Raw genomic sequence first — 19,357 nt, 5'->3', positions numbered from 1 at the left:
ACATTTTCATCCATTAGGGAAGTTATGGACTTCCAGAAGGAGGTTTGTCATCAGTCGACATTTCACCTTTTGAAACGAGAAAAACATTCATACACTTGAGTTTTCCAATAGCACTGTCTTTGTAAGCTGTGTTCGATATCACAGCAGTTTCTGCGGTATTTTTTCTCAGCAGGAAACAAAATTTCACAGCCACACACCATTCTCTTAAATCGGCCATCCCAAATAACAAAAAAATTCACTGTGGCTAGAGAGGACCTTCCCAGCAAACACCGCTGAGTGCATTGACTCAGAGCAAGTTGCCAGATGCTCACCTGGCAGGAAAAATGTGTACTCTGAAAGCTCTGCTCCGCCTGGCACAATTCCATTTTGTTGTGTGTGTGTTTTTTGTTTTTGTTTTTTGTAACCCCTAGTACATAAGGTCACCTGGAAGTGGAAACGTTGGGTGCTATGGCAGGAATATATTTAGCTTTGTAAGACACTGACCAATGGTTTTCCAAAGTGATTATATATTATTTTATTCCTACAATAAATACCATATATACTTGCGTATTAGCCAACCCGAATATCAGCTGAGGCAGTTAATTTTACTACAAAAACGGCACTAAAAATGTGCTGAAAAACTTGGCCCATACACAAGTATGTACAGTATAGGAATTTCAATTGATCTACAACTTTACAAATATTTAGTATGGTCATTCTTTTTCATTTTAGTCATTCTAGTGAGTGTGGACTACTCTAACAAATCATGACGTTGAACATATTTTTATGTGCTTATTTAAAACCCTGTCTATAAATATATTAACTCTGTTAAAATATCTCTTTGACACTTTTGCCCATTTTCTAGATTGGTTATTTCTTGTAATTGAGTTTTAAGAATTCTGTATGGATTCTAGATTGAAGTTTTTTATCTGATTTTTTCCCTAATATGTGGTATGCCTTTCTAAATATCTAAGAACAAAATTGCTTAATATTTATTAACTCTAAATTACTTTTTGGCCTAATTTGAAGCTCTGACAAACTCAAGATTATTAAGTTTTGTTCTATTTTTCTTCCATACGTTTTATAGTTTTAGCTCTTATATTTAGAACTATTTCTATTCCAAGTTAATTTTTATATATAGTGTTAGGAAAGAGTTGAAGCTCATTTTTTGACCCGATAATCAGTTGTTCTAATATCTTTTCACATTGTTCAAAAATATCATTTATTAAAGGACTTTTAAAAATCATTTTATTGGGGCTCATACAACTCTTATCACAATCCATATACATCAATTATGTCAAACACATCTGTACATTCATTGCCCTCATCATTTTCAGAACATTTGCTCTCCACCCAAGCCCCTGGCATCAGCTCCTCATTTTTCCCCCTTCCTCCCCGTTCCCTAGGATCCCCCCATGAATCCTTGATAATTTATAAATTATTATTATTTTGTCATCTTACACTTTCTGACATCTCCCTTCACCCACTTTTCTGTTGTCCATCCCCCAGAGAAGAGGTTATATGTAGATCCTTGTAATTGGTTCCCCCTTTCCACCCCACCTACCTTCCACCCTCCCAGTATCGCCACTCTCGGCACTGGTCCTGAAGGGATCATCCATCTTGGATTCCCGTTCCTATCTGTACCAGTGTTCATCCTCTGATCTAGCCAGGTTTGTAAGGTTAGAATTGGGATCATGATAGACTCGGGGGGCTGAGAGGGAGGAAGCATTTAGGAACTAGAGGAAAGTTGTATGTTTCATTGTTGCTACACTGCACCCTGACTGGCTCATTTCCTCCCTGCAACCCTTCTGTAAGGAGATGTCCAGTTGCCTACAGATGGGTCTTGGATCCCCAATCTGCACTCCCCATCTTTCACAATGATTTATTGAAGGACTTTTGTTAGGAATAATTGACCATATATATGGAGGCTAATTTCCAGACTCTGAATTGTTTTCTTTATCTATTTATCTGTCTTGATGCTAACACTACAATATCTTGATTATTATTGAAATCTGATCATGTAATCTCTATGACTATTCTTTTCAAAGGTGTGTTTTGGCTATTCTAGGTCCTCTTCATTGCCTTACATATTTTTAAATCAGCTGCATGTTAGTCTGAGCAAACTAGAGAAACAAATTCATGGACACTTACACGTATATAAGAAAGAGCTTTATATACAGAGTAATTGTACATTAAGAAAACATCCCAGCCCAGTCCATAAATCTAATATTAGCCCATATGTGCAAAACCAATCTATAAAGTCCTCTTCAGACTCACAAAACACATGCAATGATACTAAATGCAAGAAGATCACAGGCCAGTGGGTGGGAAGTCATGTGGATCCAGTGGTGTCATAAACATCTCTGTGCTGGCACGTGGCTTTCCCAAGTCAGGGCACTAACGTAGTTCCATGTATCTTGTCAGCTGCAATGTCTCCCAGGGAGTGAGTCTGCATCCTGCCTCCAGTGAGCTATTTATCTCATTTTTTGATGAGGTCATCAAGCTGCGACCTGATTGACAGACTAAACAGCAACCCTTCACTCAATCCTCTCACATTGACAACAGATTATATAACTACCACAAGCTATTTTAAAAGCCTGCTGGAAATGTAATTAGTATGAAAACTTTATCTCTCTACATTTCTTTAGGCTTGCTTTCTTTTTCTCAGTATTGTTTTGTTATTTTCCATATACTGGTCTTGTAAAACTTTTGTAAATTTATCTCTAAGTATTTCACATATTAAATACTATGATAATTGTGTTTTCAATATCAATTTCTGAGTTCATTGTTAGTGTCTAAAATTGCTAGTTATTTAGAAAGACAGAATACATATAGTACTATATATTTCTATATAAAATATAATTGATTTTGTTCTTTTGATCTTATATCCTGCTACTGTGCTAAACTCACTCAGTAGTTCTAGTTAATTTTTTATAAATTCCATAAGATTATCTACATTTACCATATTCTGACCGTACTCTTGCCATTGTCAGATGCTTAGAAGCATCCCTGGCTTCTACCCACTACATGCCAGCAGCGTTTTCCCACCCCTCCTGTGTGGTAATCAAAATATTTACAGTTGCCCTATTCTTATGAGAACCACAAGCATATATTATTGTGCCATCTAGAAGACAGACAGTTTTACCTCTTTTTTTCCAATTTTAATGCATTTTACTTCTTTCTCTTGGCTTATTGTTGTCAACTGGGTGGAAGTTTATAGAGCAGATCACCAGTTTTATATTCAACAATTTATTCAAATACTTTCCATCTCATTCTTGTAACCCCTTCAGTGGACCATCATTTAACCCACTTCCTCCCAATCTCTCCTATTTCAGTTCTTCCTTCTTTTTCAACCCTGCTGAACTTTGCCCTTGGGTAAACGCTGTCATTCTCTGTGGATCCCTTTTGCTTCTTTTGCTTGTCTTCTTGCACTTGCTAGAAACTCTAAGATAGTGTTGAAGAGCAGTCATAAAAGGGAACATGCTTGCCTTATTATTTATCTTAGGGGAAATCATACCGGCATTCACCATGAAGAACGGTGTTACCATGGCCAAGTGGGATTTATTTCAGGAGGACCTATTCAATGAAAACTGTAAAACATTGCTGAGAGAGATTAAGGACTTAAGTAAATATTCCATGTTCATAAGTCAGAAGACAATATTGTGAAGATTTCTATACTGCCCAAAGCAATATATAAATTCAGTGCAATAGCAATAAAAATCCCAATAGCCCTCTTTACAAACATAGAAAAACCAGTCCCAACTTTATGTGGAAAGGTAAGAGGCCCTGAAGAGCTACAGCAATGTTCTAAGATAAGAACAAAGTACATGAAGTCACACTTGCTAAATTTAAGAGTTATGCAGCTACAATAATCAAAACAGTATGATGCTGGTATAACAATAGACATATAAACTAATGGTGTAGAATTGATAGTCTAGAAATGACTTCACACATCTATAATCAACTATTTTTTTTACAGTGGTGCTAAGCTTATTGACTGGGGAAAGAATAGTGTCTTCAATAAATGGTGCTGGAAATTTTAGATTTCCACATGCCAAAAGACTTAACCAAGATCCTTTGCTCACACCATACACAAAAACAAATTGAAAATAGATTAAGGTGATGAACCTATAGAAACAACAAATAGAATGGGGGTTCTAGGGGTACAGTTGGACAGTCCGTTAAAGGGGAACTGATAGCAGGAGTTCAAGCAGGAAGATAATATGGGAGGTAAGCGGGAGAGAAGGGGAGCTGATAACAAGACTGAATTGATAACACCCCCAAGGAGGAGGGATAATCGAAATGTGAGTGAAGGGAGACTACAGATGGTTTAAGATATAAAATAATAATAAATAATTGATCAAGGATTCACAAGGGTGGGAACGTATGGGAGGGAGGGGGAAAGAGAGGCTGATACCAAGGGCTCAAGGAGAAAGAAAATGTTTTAGAAATGATGGCAACATATGTACACTTGTGCTTGATACAATTGAATTATGGATTGTTATAAATTCTGGAAGAACCCCTCAATAAAATTATTAATAATGAAAAGAAGGAAAGAATATTTTGAAACTGATTGTGGTTGGCAATTGTACAATGATGCTTACTGTGACTGCACTATGGGATGATATGATACCTGTATTAGCTCCCAAAAATGGGTTGGGGGAAAAATGGATCAAGGAACTATATGTACCAACTAAAACAATAATTTCTTTCAGAAGAACAAGCAGGAGCAACTCGGTAAGACTTTCGGCACTTGATTATCTAATATAATTGAAAAATCACAAATTATGAAAGTAAAAAATAAATTTGTAAAAATTGATATGGATGTGCTTTATACAATTGATGTATGTATATGTATGGATTGTGGTAAGAGTTGTATGAGTCCCTAATAAAATGTAAAAGAAGAAAAGAGAAAAAAATGATTAGGGCAAAGACTGTACAGATGTGCTTTATACAATTGATGTATGTATATGTATGAACTGTGAAAAGAATTGTATGAGCCCCAATAAATTGTTAAAATTAAAAAAAAATGAAAGCATTTGTTCATTAAAATATTTTACAAAAAAAAAGTAAAAAGACAAATCACCAACTGGGTGGGAATCTTCACAATCCATAGATCTAACCAGAATCTGGTAACCAAAGTAAATATCAATTTCAGCAACTTAATAGCAACAAGACAACCTAATGAAATGGGCAAAAAACTTGAATAGCCATTCAAACGGTCCCGAAACACCTAAAAATGTACTCTGCATCATTAGGTAGCAAGGAGATGCAAATCAAAACCACATTGATATATCACTTCACCCCCACTACTATGGCTTAAGATTTTTAAAATGCAAAAACAGAAAGTAGCAACTGTCGGTGAGGACGTGGGGCAATTGGAACACGTAACTTGCTGATGGGAATGTAAAGTGGTACAGCCACCGTGGGAACCATGTGGTTATTGCTGTTATGTGACCCGATGTACAGCAAAACAAAACACGACGTCCACTTCTTCGTTTCTTCTAAAGCTCCGGGTTCCAGGATTATCGTTCTTACAATTTTCATTTGGACCCTTGTGCCTTTGTTGTGGGGGGCCTGTGTGTACCATGTCTGCCTACTCCCCCCACTGAAGTCTCCTTAAAACCAAACTGTACGAGTTAGGTTTAGACAAGGAGGGTGAGGATGGCTTGCTTGTCCATCTTGAAGAATGTAATCAGTGTCACTGAGTGGTACGTGTAGAAACTGTTGATGTTTCCTGTGTATATTCTCAGCAACAAAATAAGTAAAAGTTTAAAGAACAACAAAAGAATTAAAGACAAGAAAAAGAATTTTAATAATTATTAGCTATTAAACAAAAAACCTAACTGCCAGCGTCAGCTTGTCAAAACTACCAGCAGGTCCTTAGCAGAAAGACTGAATTTTCTATTCCCATAAACAGCTACCGTCTGGGAATCCCACAGAGGGTTGTCTGAGTCAGCATTGACTCAATGGCAGCAAGTTGTTTTCTCACTGTCATTGAGTCAATTCTGACTCATAACAAACTTATCAGACAGAGTAGAACTGCTCCTGTGCGTGTCAAAGACTATAAATCTTTATGAAAGTAGAAAGTTTCATCTTTCACCTGACCTGAGCTATAAGTTTTCCATATGTGCCCTTTATCAGTATAAGGAAGTCCATTTTTTTCCTAGTTTGCTGTATTTTTTTTTAAATCAGGAATTTATGTTTGGATTTTGTCATGCTTTTCTGCATCATTTTTCCATGAGTATGGTAAATTACATCAATTGACATTTAAATGTTTAACCAATCTCGTGTTCCCTTGCTTAAATCTGCTTGGTCATGATTATCTTTTTGGATAGATTGCTAAATTTAATGTGAGCCCTGGGGAGGCCTTGGTTCAACACTCAGATGCTAACCGCAAGCTCAGCAGTTGGTAGTGATCCGTTCCCCCCTCCCCGCCCCCCCCCCACCTCCCCGTCAGAGAAATGTGCGTCTGTAAAGATGTACCAGCCCCGAGCCCTCTGGGCACTTGCATCCTGTCCTATAAGGTTGCTATGAGTTGGAATCAATTCAAATGTTTGGATTTGATTTTCTAATATTTCTTTTTATTTATTGTGTTTGGGTGAGGATTTGCATAGCAAATTAGGTTTGCATTAAATAATTTCAATACCTATTGCTCAATGACATTGGCTATATTTTTCATACTATATCAACATTCTTTTTCTTTTTTAGTGGTTTTCTTGATATAGTATTCACAAATCATACACCTCCATGGTTAAATCACTTTTATAAAATGAGTTGTGTATTCATGCTCACCTAACATTTCTTAAGAATGTTTGTATCTGTGTTCCTAAGCAATATTAATTGGTCGATAGTTTTTTTTATTGGTTTTGATCATAGTATTGCTGGACTGAAAATATGATTGGAGAAATATTCCCTATTTTCAATGTTCAGAAACGTTTGTATATAATTACTATTTTTCTAATTTAAATGTTCGGTAGTATTCATCAGTGACATCATTTTGTCCTGTAATTTTATTTATGAGAAGCAGCAGTATTCAAGTTAGCTATTTCTTCATGAATGAGACTTGATACTTCAAAGAATTTTCCATTTCATCTCAGTTGTCTATTTTATTGACTTCAAGTTGTTCATGGTTATCTTAGTTATATGGGGCTGCTAGACAAAAATACTACGAGGTTGTGATTTCAAAAAACAAGTTTATTTTTGTACAATTCAAGAGGCGACAAGCCTGAGTTCAAAAGCAGGCTTGCCCCGTCTGTAGAAAGGCCCTCTTGTCTTTTGAGCTTCTGTCCCTAGGCATTCTCCCCCGACTTGGCAGCTCTGCCCAATCTGCTCTTGCCCTGGCTTTTTCATCTCTTTTATGTCTCAAATGAGATGGACTTACAACATGCCTGCTAGTCATCCTGTCTCATTAACATAACAAAGACAAACCATTCTCAAATGAGATTAGAGCCATAGGCATGGTGGTAAGGATTTACTATATATATACTTTTTTTTTTAAACTATTTTACTGGATTTTCTTCTTTTTTAATCACAATCCGTATATACATCAATTGTGTAAAGCACATTTGTACATTCATTGTCCTCATCATTCTCAAAACATTTGCTCTCCACTTAAGCCCCTGGCATATTTAATCATTTTATTGGGAGCTCATACAACTCTTATCACAATCCATCCATCCATCCATTGTGTCAAGCACATTTGTACATCTCTTACCATCATCATTCTCAAAACATTTGCTTTCTACTTGCGTTCTTGGTATCAGCTCCTCATCTTTCCCCTCCCTCCCCTCTTCATCCCTCCCTCAGGAACCCTTGATAATTTATAAATTATTATTATTTGGTCATGTCTTACACTGTCCAATGTCTCCCTTCACCCACTTTTCTGTTGTCCATCCCCCAGGGAAGGGGTTATATGTAGATTCTTGTAATCGGTTCTCCCTTTCTATCCCACCTTCCCTCCACCCTCCCGGTATTGCCACTCTCACCACTGTTCCTGAAGGGATCATCTGTCCTGGATTACCTGTGTTTCCAGTTCCTATCTGTACCATGTACATCCTCTGGTTTAGCCGGATTTGTAAGGTAGAATTGTGATCATGATAGTGGGGAGAGGAAGCATTTAAGAACTAGAAAAAAATTGTATGTTTCATCGTTGCTACCCTGCACCCTGACTGCCTCGTCTCCTCCCCACAACCCAATGTAATAGGATGTCCAGTTGCCTACAGATGAGATTTGGGTCCCCACCCCACACTCCCCCTCATTCACAGTGATATGATTTTTTGTTCTTTGATGCCTGATAACTGATCCCATCAACACCTCATGATCACACAGGCTGGAGTGCTTCTTCCAAGTGGGCTTTGATGCTTTTGAGCTAGATGGTCACTTGTGTATCTTTATGTTAGTTATTCTTGAGGAAAGTTGTCATGAGTGAAAGTCCTCAGTACTATTTTCTACCTCATAATTTATTTTAGTGTCATACATGTGCATGGTGCTAACTGTAGAAATTATTTCACTGCTACTGCTGGACACAAGAGGAAAATGTAGCGTGCTCCATAACTCTTCATCCCCGAGAGTTGTACTTGGAGAAACATCCAGGTGAAAGAATCTTGGCAAATGTCACTATGTCAGGAACACCGGTCAGACAATAGGAATCCAAAAGGAAGGGAAATCGATGACTAACTTCTCGGGTGCGACGCCCCACGGTCAGTCTTAGATTTTCCTTTTCACTCACAACATTTTATCTTACAGCAAAGAGGATGCATCATAATTCGACATAGAACAACCAGATCAACTTCATGACTCAATATTATATCCCAATTGGAGCTCTTTAGAAGAAATACTAAGGGAGACTCACAATATTTGGAGAAAGCTCTCTCTACACCTTGCGAGAAGAATGGGCTAAGTGTTTTGATGTTCTTGATGCTGTTTTACAATATTCAGGTTCTTCCCTTTTCATTGCGTTGCAGGTTTTCTGTCCCAGCTGGTATCGGAAAAGCCTCTGACTGAATGCGTCCGTGCTGGCCACTATGCAGCAAGCATCATAATTCGGCGGACTGGCTGCACCTTTCCTGAGAAGCCAGACTTCCAGTGAAGGAAGAACAGCACTCAAGCCCAGGAGTGCATACACTGCCTTGATTACTTCCTGAGAATTCCCATATTAATAAAGGAGAAAATCATCTGCCATCATTTCCTACTATAATAATATTCATTCTTAATTTAGAGGGTACAGTAATGCTCAGTAGAATTGCAGTCTCCCAATAACTTACCAAAATGATCTTCATTTCTATAGTTTATAGTGCCATTAAATATCAATTAAGTAGTAATCTAAAATTTCAATAGAAATTTTTATTTTGTTTTCAATTACTTTGTATTTAGCAAATTATTAATTTTTCTACATTTCTGCTTTGTATGCAGATGCAATTTAATAATAGATTTTTTTAAAGGAATGACTCCTAATATCAAACTTTTGCTTTTTATATAAGTATGCTTAATTTGGGAATATCTATATTTGTGATATATGTGTATTATCACAAATATACATGATAAATGATCAAATAAATTCTAGAACTATGTATCTTGCCAAGTTATGCCAAATAACTTCTTCAATGCACACATGTAATTAATTTTGAGTAATTACATAATTTGCCAAATTTTAAGCTGTATTGCAATATTCAAATTATGATCCTATACTTACTGTAATTTAATACAAATAAAAACTTAAACTTTCATATAGGAATTTTTCTGTCTTTGCCCTGTGGTCAACAAACTCATCATTAAGGAAGAAAGGTCATCAATTAAAACTGTGTCCAGCAATGAGAGTCTATTTTAATAGAAACAGGCTACAAGAAACAATATCACACTGAAAATAACGTAATAGTATGAGAAGCCAATAAATCAGTAAATATGTATTTTACAGAAGATAAAATGTTAGAAGAGGACTGGAGTAGACTTATGAACTTGGACAAATTACTTAGCATTTTTTCTTCTTAAAATTATTGGGGGCTCTTACAGCTCTTATCACAATCCATGCATCCATTGTGTTGAGCATATTTGTACATATGTTGATCTTCATTTTCAAAACATTTCCTTTCTACTTAGCATTTTTAAGCCTTAATTTTCTTGTCTATAAATTGGAACAGTAACCTCTAGCTACAAGATTATTGCAGTGATTTCAGAGAGAATATCAAATATAAAGTGCTTGGTACAAAGCAAATACTTAGATTCTTTTGTTGGATTTTTTTTCCTGCACATTGATTATTTTCTTTTATTTAAGCTTTTTATTGTAAACTTCATGAAAGTTTACAGAGTACATTAATTCTCCAATGATCCCTACACAATTTCTTTCAAATACTTAGGTTCTTAATAAAGGCTTTGTTTTTATCCATTACGATTATTGTTGCTCTAAGACAACATTTATACAACTGAACTTGAGCTCTAGTAAAGAGTTGGGGTTTGGTTTTATTTTAGATCTAGGTAAATTTTAAAACCTTCTATGCCCACTTGTTTACATTCTATATGATTTACCCTTATAGAGTATACAAGTCAGTGGTTTTAGGATATTCACAGAATTAGGCAACATCATTATTATCTGATTCAAGGACTTTTCATTTTCATCGCCTCCTGAAGAACGCGGGTGCCCATTAGCAGGCCCTCCCCATCCACCTGCCCCACCCCACACACCCGTTCCAGGACGCTGCTACTCCCCCTGGTACATTTATGAGTGGTATAGTGAACTGCTCCATGGCTCTTCTAGCCATATTCCTCCTCAGTGCTATCAAATTACTGCGTCGGATTATGTAAGTGTGAGTTGTTTGTAGCGCATCAAGGAAATTGGATAGCTTGCTGGGAGCATACAAATAGAATGTATGAAACTCTAATATGGGAACTGGTCAGTTTTGCCAATTTTAAATTCATCATCGGAGAAGCTAGGTTAGCCAAGCCACATATTTAAGAACTGAGCAATTTGAACTGGGGGTTCCTGCCAGAGTGCAGTACTTTCTGGACGTCGATTAGCAGAGCGAGAAGAGCTGTAACACTGCTTGATCGTGGAAGAGGCTGAAGACCAGCGGGGCGCTTGTGAGCAGCTGGGAAGAGGATGTCCTGACTAAAGAACTATAGTCTAAGCATTCCTGAATTGTAACTGTTAGCTTTCCTAATGAGCCTCATAATCAGAGCCTGGGATTTCTGTGTGGCCCTTGCAGTGGATTATCCAACACAGTAGAGGAGAACATGCCTTGGGAGGGATTAATTGGTTGGTGTCAAAATTGGTAAAGGAGGTTAAGAATGAGCCTTGGGATTGTGTCAAATTTCATTTTCTTGCTCCCTTGTGAAGTCGGAATATTCATACACTATGGATTTAGCTGTCGTGGAATAGGAGCCCTGGTGGTCTAGTGGCCATAGAGGTGGACAGAGATCCACCAGGTCAGCAGTTCAAAACCACCAGCCACTCTTCCGGAGAATGATGGGCTTTCTACTCCTGTGTGGAGTTACCAGCTCAGAAACACAGGGGCAATTCTAACCTGTCCTATCGGGTCACCAAGAGTTGACAGTGACTTGTTAGCAGGGAGTTTGAGTTTCAATATTCTAAAAATTTCTCGTAAAAGGAATCACACGTTATCTCTTGTTTCAGGCCTTATTCACTTAATAACATATTGTTTCAATGTTTATCCATATTGTAGCTTCTATCAGTACTTGGAAGAAAATGTTTTGAAATTGATTGTGATAGCAATTGTACAATTCTGCTTGATGCGATTTAACTGTGGGATGATCTGATTTCTGTATTAGCTCCAGTAAAATGGTTTAGGGGAACAAAACAATAAAAACTAGCCAAACTCTCAGCTCTTAAGCTGACTTAGACTCAGACTTTGCCGGGACTCGTGTGATCCCGACCGATGGCGGCTGTGGGGCACGTGGATTCCTTGGGTTTTTTCCCGGGATTCGCCTCGACCTGCGCCGGCAGCCCTTTGGCCAACGACCTCGTGCGGAACCGGCGACAACGAGGATGGACAGAACCTTTGGTCCACTGAGCGGCGGCCCGAGCCCCGGAGCAGCTGGCTGACGATGGAGCTGCAAAAGCAGCTTAATAAGGAAAACTCAGGGACTGGCGGCGGACAAGAAAGTACGAGGATTGGAGTACTTGTGTTCGCACGTCCGTGATGCCGACAGGGGGGTGGGCACGTTGCCATGTGTGGATCTTAGCCGGAGACGCGTGTCACTAAGGCCTCCTGCCCTGGAAGCCGTTCTCCGGAGGACACTCGAGATGCGGGTTGTTGACACGTCAAAGCCTTGGGCGACTTTGGGTTCTTTACAGAAATGGGCAAGTGTCGTTAGAGAGCGTATTGATAAATTGAAAATTCCTCGTAGAAAATAAAAGGAACAAAAGCTGAGTAGGGCCTTCCAAGAGGGCGTAGAGCCAGGAGAAGGGCCACGTCGCCGAGGACCCGCTGACCGGCTGGCGCACTCGGCGGTCCAGTCCCGGTGTTTGCACAAAGGGTGATGCCATCAGTGGATTGGAGAAAGAACATGACATTTTGGTTTTATTCCGTCACCAATGCAGAAATTCGGCTTGCAGTAGGGTGCAGCACTTCCTTACACTTCAGTAACAGAAAATAGAAATGTAGATTTAGTATCTAAATACACCATTCAGAAACTGGGTTTCGGTGTGAGATTCCTGCTGATGTGGGAGAGATGCATTTTTTAAGTTCTAGCAGGGTGGGATTCTGATGAGAAAACAGGAACATTGTATCATCGTGAATGAGGGGCCCAAAGCCCATCTGTGGACAGCTGGACGTCCCTTGCAGAGGGGTGGTGGGGAGGAGATGAGTCACTCAGGGTTCAGTGTAGCAACAATGAAACTCACAACTTTCCTCTAGTTCTTAAACGCTTCCTCCCCCCAATTATCATGATCCCAATTTACCTTGCGGACCTGATTAAACCAGAGGATACACAGCGGTGCAGATGGTATCTGGAAACACAGGGAATCCAGGACAGATGAACCCCTCAGGACCAGCGGTGAGAGGGGCGATACCGGGAGGGAAGGTGGGGTGGAAAGGGGGAACAGATCACAAGGATCTACATATAACCTCCTCCCTGGGGGATGGGCAACAGAAAAGTGGGTGAAGGGAGACGCCAGGCAGCGTAAGATAAGATAAAATAATAATTTATAAGTTATCAAGGGTTCATGAGGGAGGGGGAGGGGGAAAAGGAAAATGAGCTGTTCCCAGGAACCCAAGCAGAAAGCGAGCTTGGAGAATGATGAGGACAACGAATGTATGTGTGCTTTACACAATTGATGTATGTTTGGATTGTGATAAGAGTTGTATGCGCCCCAATAAAATGATTTTACAAAAAGAAAACAGGAAAATTCCATGAAAAATTTTAAACCTTGAAAGCAGAAGATCATGGTGAAGACATCATAACTACGCCACCAGTCCGAAAGTTTGTGCATGAGAAGGAAATTGTGTTTCTTATGAAGCTACGCTCCCTGTAGCAAAACGACTACCAACTGCAGCCGAGACCTGTGTGCACCTGCCAAGTCCCAGGAGGCTCAACAAGCCGGTCAGACACCTGTCCCATCAGCTGTTCACGCAGAATTAGACAAAATGGCACGGGAGACGGTTACCGTTTCTCCTTCAACACCTACATCCCCTACAGAAGGAGACGCTTCTCGAAGACTCCAAATACAGCTTTTATTCGATGTTCCGGGATAATGTTCTTGCCTCTGCCTTTTCCTGCAAAAAGCAAGTAGGGAGCTGCGGTGCCTTTTCAGATGGGCTAAGTTCATGTGTTTTTGTTGGTTTGTGTTGTGTTTACCTGTTTTGAGAAAAGGGAACCATGCAGGAAAGCAATTATTCTACACCATGTAGGGTTCCTATTTGCATTGCTATTTTGCATAAGGAAAGAACTCTGGAATTTTGAAAAACTCAAAATTTGTAGAACTGAAGCAGGCACGAGAGCATATTGTGAAGGGTATTTAAAAGATAGAGGAAAGTTGAATTTTTTTATTAATAAATCTTTTTATTGGGGCTCATACAACTCAAAAGTTGAATATTAAAGTGTAGAAAATAATTTGCCATTTGTGCATTTGACTTAGTTGGAAGTTCAAGCTTATTTTAATTAAAACTTAAATTTTTAAAAAAATATGTATTTTATTGGAAAATAGGAAAATGATCAGTTATCAGATTTTTGTACACCAACATAAGTCAATGCAATTAAAATGCCCAGCCACACTTGCAATATGCTGAGAAAGCTTATTAGATAGTGTTTGTTATCTCATTCCATGATCCCATAAGTTATCATCAAAACATGACTTGGAAATATTGGCCAGGATTTGTCTCTTTAAGAAGAAAAGAAAACACACTGCCTAAATGTGTAAAAGGAAAATGCAAAGGTTATTAAGATGTACAGAGCAAAAGTCTTTAGATTTCTCTCTCTCTCTCTCTCACTCTTTCTACACACACACACACACACACACACACACACACACACGGCACTGCCTTAATAAATGCTTTTTTGTGACTTTCAAGTCTTATAAGTTAATAAAGCATTTATTCTCTGCAAAGAGTCTTTAAGGCAGGAGAAAACCTCATCGGTCTTCAGCTGGTGGTTGGAAACTGCTGACTTTGCTCAACGTGTAGCCCACTGCACCACCGAAGCTCCATGTGTGTCTCATGGGTAGAAGGCCCTGGTGGTGTAGTGGTTCAGCAAGTTGGCTGCTAACCAAAAGGTCAGTAGTTCAATCTCACCAGCCAGTCCACAGGAGAGACATGTCCATCATGTCCATCAATAGTGTTGCTATGGAAACCCTATGCGGCAAGTCTACTCTGTCATAGGATAGCTGTTGAGCAGCAGAGACTTTGACAACAATGGGTTTGGCTTTCGGGTGTAGTGATGTCTTAGTTGGGTTTCTATTTTCACTTCCCTGATGATAACTGAAGATAAACCTCTTTGCATGTACCAACCACGTGGCATCAGACTGGGTGCTAGGATATGGCTACAGCAGAGTGGGAAGAAAGAAACACGAGTAGTTTATTGTCTTTCATAAACACTCAGCTACTACTTTAATTCTACCTTCGTTGTCTGGGGCTGCTGTAACAAACAAAATTTTATTTTCTGGTAGTTTAGGAGGCTTGAGATCTGAATTCAGGACACTGGTTATTAGGGGAAGACTTCCTCTGTTGAGTTTTGTGGGGGTTAGGGCGGGGGGAGCGTGTTGGGGCAGGTGCTTGGCCCTTTGCTTCTATCCCTGGAGATCTTCGCGTGGCCTGGTGTCTTTCTTCCCTCCTCGCTGCCTTGCTGATTTAATCTCATATCTCCAAAGAGCTTGAATTAAAGTATGCCCTCCATTAATCTTGCCTCATTAAAATAACAATAACCCATTCTCAAATGAGATTATAAACACAAGCATAGAGTTTAGGATTTATAAATTGAGGGAATATAATTCAACCCATTATAATTTCTCTAAAAGAATCAGAAAAAAGTAAGCCTTTTTCAAATCAGAGTAAGTGAAACACATTTTATATATTAAGTAAAGTCCAAGTAGTGTTCGCTAAAGGCTGTTTTTCTTACCTAATTTTGTGAAGCAAGTACAGTGCTTTTTTAACCTTTCGAGATATAGAGATACAAATTGTAAAGAAGGACTTTCACAAAAGTCTATAGAAGAAGCATGTATTTAACTGGTAGTGTAAAAATACCACCATTAAAATATAAAAATATACACTTACTCATTTATATTACTTTCAATTTCTAATACTCTATCATCCTAAATTTTTTTATCAATTTACTGTTTCCAGTGAACAAAACAAATAGAATGGGTTCTCTAGAGAAGCAAAACTAGTGACGCAAATGCGGCCGTGCATTGCAAACTCAGAAGACCTGGGGAGGGGTTAGCCTCAAGAAACCTTGCATTCGTCCAGGATTGTTGTAATTTTGTCATGGAATGAATATAAAAACTTATGTTCTCAATTAAGTCATATATTTTTAATATTATCTAGTGTTTTATTGATAAATGCTACCAAATGGCAGTGGGGGTACTCATGAACACTAGCCAGACTGTGCCTCACCCCGACCCCTGACCCCTCTGCAGTTTGCTCTGTCATCTCCAAAGCATTACTTCCTCTGATCGTGAGAAAATTCCTGATTGTCAAGTTCAATGGTCAGCTGTCAGCCCCATCCTGCCTCCTTAGCCCCTGAACTTGAGGGACCAGAAATAGAAATGCTGCTTTATCCCCTGGGTGTTCACAACTCATTTGATCTTTGTCTCTGACTTCCATTCTGACCCCTTCTTCCTCTACTTCAGGAGCAACCCTTCTGCCCTTGACTGTTGAGGTGTCTCCACCCCCACAAGCCTTTTGTCCGTCCACAGACTTTTGCACCGTCTCTTGGGCCCACACCTCCAACTGTTACCGAATTACTCTCAAGTCTCAGTTTCTAGCTTCGGAGCATTAGTTTCATTACCTAAGAATATCTTGGGCTATTCGGCAGATACATTGATTATCCAAATGAAACTTATGTTGTCCTTGAAGCACCCAGATCTAGTCTATCCCTATGATGAGCTCGTTCCAACTTTTGTTCTTCCTTCCCCAGTTCTGTCATCTCTACCGTGTAAATACCACGTCACTGTTTCTCATTTCACCATTCCTGGGGTATAATTTAGATCTTCATGATTTCTACTTTCTCCAACTCTAATTCTTCCCATTCTTTAGGGAAAGACAAAATCACATTCCCAGCTCTGTTGTAAGTCCCTAGACATCCACCCTTTGCCACCGTAACTGCTTTTCCTGCCACCGCTCACTCATGCCTCTACCTGAATCACTGTTACCTCGTTAGCTGCTCATGTTCCAAAGTCCTGGCTCAAAGTCCTTTTTCTGGCCTCAAAGGACCCTATTTCTAAACTCCCCAGGCCAGTAGTTGCTCTGTCCTTTTTCTTTTAAAGTGTTTTGCATTGTTCATCTTCTTAATATAATTTACACAGTCTACACAATTATTGATGTCTCTTCTTCTCAGGCAGAACTGTCCTACTGCCATACGATAATAAATTTGAATAAACGTTTGATCATTGAAGTCCTTCCACTTCTCCAGACCTCTGCAGTGAGTTAGGGGTCTAAAGATGGCAGGACCCCCAAGGATGGCAATGCCCCGGAAAGCGTCCCTTGCTCGCCATGTCTGGCTCCATTCTACTCCCTTTCTCTAGATGGGAAGGAACCTTCCTTCCTCCATTCAGCTCCATTCTCGGGTCTGAGCATGAGAAAGGGCATTCAAATGCCCATAGCCTACCCCCTAATCACATAATCTACAGGCACATAAATTATGTGTGATTATAATGTTTATTCTAGGTTGTTACTTTTATTTTGATTCTCAATTGAAGAAAAAAGCCATAACACAGTGAATCTGAGTTGGAAGACCTGAACTTTAGTTCAAGCTAGTAAGAGGCAAGTCAGTGCACCATTGTGATCTTCAGTTTCACTTCTTGAAGATAGCCTGAGACATTTGTAAAGACAATATGGCACAATTTTTAATATGCCTTCACTCAGCAAGCATTTATTAATTATTTACCAGGTGTCAAAATCATGTGCCAGGTGCAGGTACGTGAAAATAATCCCTAACCACACTGCCCTCCAGTTGATTACGACGCAGAAACCCTACAGGACATAACAGAACTGACTGCTCTAAGGCTGTAAATCTTTTCTTTTTTAAAAAAATTTAAAAATCATTTTATTGGTGGCTCATACAACTCTTATCACAATCCATACATGCATCAATTGTGTAAAGCACATTTGTACATTCGTTGCCCTCATCACTCTCAAAACATTTGCTCTCCACTTAAGCCCCTGGCATCAGCTCCTCATTTTCCCCCTCCCTCCCCGCTCCCCGCTTCCCGCTCCTTCATGAGCCCTTGATAATTTATAAATTGTTAAGACTGTAAGTCCTTATGGACGTGTGTTCTTCCCCGGAGTAGCTTATGGACTCAAACTACCAACCTGGTGGTTCTGAGCTCTACCTGCTGCTTAGCAGTCACGTGACCCTAGGCAGCTTTCACTGTGTCTGCACCTCAGCTTTCTCTATAAAATGAAAGAAACCCAGTCACAAAGCAAGCATAAGTTCCAGAATTGAATGTGTGATAATTATGCAACTTTTCTTGACATGATTGAATTGTATGCCATGTGCATGAAGTGCTAACAAACATTTAAAAAATAATGAGCCAGAGCACGCGTGCGCGCGCGCACACACACACACACACACACACACACACACACACACACACTGAAAGACGTGTTTCACAAACGCGAAATCTACTTCCAACTCTAAAGTCGCCTGTTGTCTTGTGGGAAAGAATCTAGACAGGTAGTAAACACCCTGTGGCTGGAGGCTTCAGCTTTATGGGATCTTAGGGAAATCACTTCACTTCTTCAGGCGGCCCCTCCTGCAGGAAGCCAGGTGCCTGGCCTAGATGATCTCTGACGCCCGTCCTTCCTTTCCAACAATCTATTTTGTGGTTAGTATTTGGTACCATTTACAACCACTTATCCAGCGTCCTGTGCCAGGCCAGGGACCTACAAAGGGGAATGACTCATAGATCCCTCCCTTTAAGAAGCCAAGGTCTCACAAAGTGAGGCCTGCAGATGGAGACATGGGGGCGCTGTGGTGGAATGTTTGCCTTCCATGAGGGAGACCCAGGTTCAATCCTACCCAGCACGCTCCCAGCACAGCCGCTGCACATCTGGAGGAGGCTTGCATGAGGCTTTGATGCTGAGCAGATTTCAGCAGTGTTTCCCGACTCATATAGACTTGGGAGAAAGGCCTGACAATCTTCTTCCAAAAACCAGCCAATGAAAATCCTGTGGATTGCAATAGTTCGAGCTACAACAAATCATGGGAATGGCACAGGACTGGGCAGTGAATTGTTCACAATGAGTTAAAGCCATTAACAATGATGCCTATTCCTAAATTCGTTTATAATATGCTTGGATTTTTTTTTGAAGTTGAGAAAGATTTTATTGAGGCAGGGAAAGAATTCCCGGGAAGTAAGGGAGAACAGAGAAGGATAGGGGCATTTTGAGTCCCCGGGCGAGTTCTGAGACCCAGCGAGTTAGGTCAGGGAAATTGCCATGCTTGGAATTCTTAACAGATCCATGATCCCCTCCTGTCTCCCTTCTGGGCCACAGCCATCATTGAAGCCAAGAGAATGGACAATGAATGTATTGGGAGTTGCCAAACACGTATTATTACAATTGCAACCCAGTCTTGTAAAGCTGCAAGCCATGGTGGCCTAGTTCTATGTCTTGGGTCACTAATCACACAGTCAGCAGTTCGAAACCACTAGCCACTCCACAGAAGAAAAAGTTGAGTTTCTACTCCCATAAGAATTACAATCTCAGAA

At 39.7% G+C, this 19,357-nt stretch overlaps 1 protein-coding gene and 1 pseudogene across 2 annotated transcripts in view; both read left to right on the top strand.

Moving 5' to 3' along the window:
* Window positions 1-9,735, top strand: part of ADK (adenosine kinase) — a 560,488-nt gene extending 550,753 nt beyond the window's left edge. Inside the window, exon 11 of one of the 2 annotated variants that reach the window (XM_075534681.1) lies at window positions 8,946-9,735. In XM_075534681.1, the coding sequence (XP_075390796.1) occupies window positions 8,946-9,070 (125 nt within the window). In that variant the 3' untranslated portion in view covers window positions 9,071-9,735. The remainder of the gene's footprint in view (window positions 1-8,945) is intronic. The other variant, XM_075534682.1, reaches the window with a different exon arrangement.
* A 2,135-nt stretch (window positions 9,736-11,870) lies between these two features.
* On the top strand, window positions 11,871-13,688 carry LOC142428592 (cytoplasmic dynein 1 light intermediate chain 1 pseudogene; annotated as a pseudogene).
* Window positions 13,689-19,357: the final 5,669 nt, after the last annotated feature.

Source organism: Tenrec ecaudatus, chromosome 16 (genome assembly GCF_050624435.1).
Source record: "Tenrec ecaudatus isolate mTenEca1 chromosome 16, mTenEca1.hap1, whole genome shotgun sequence".
In the NCBI taxonomy this organism is placed as follows: Eukaryota; Metazoa; Chordata; class Mammalia; order Afrosoricida; family Tenrecidae; genus Tenrec; species Tenrec ecaudatus.
This window is presented reverse-complemented; position numbering and strand designations above follow the sequence as displayed.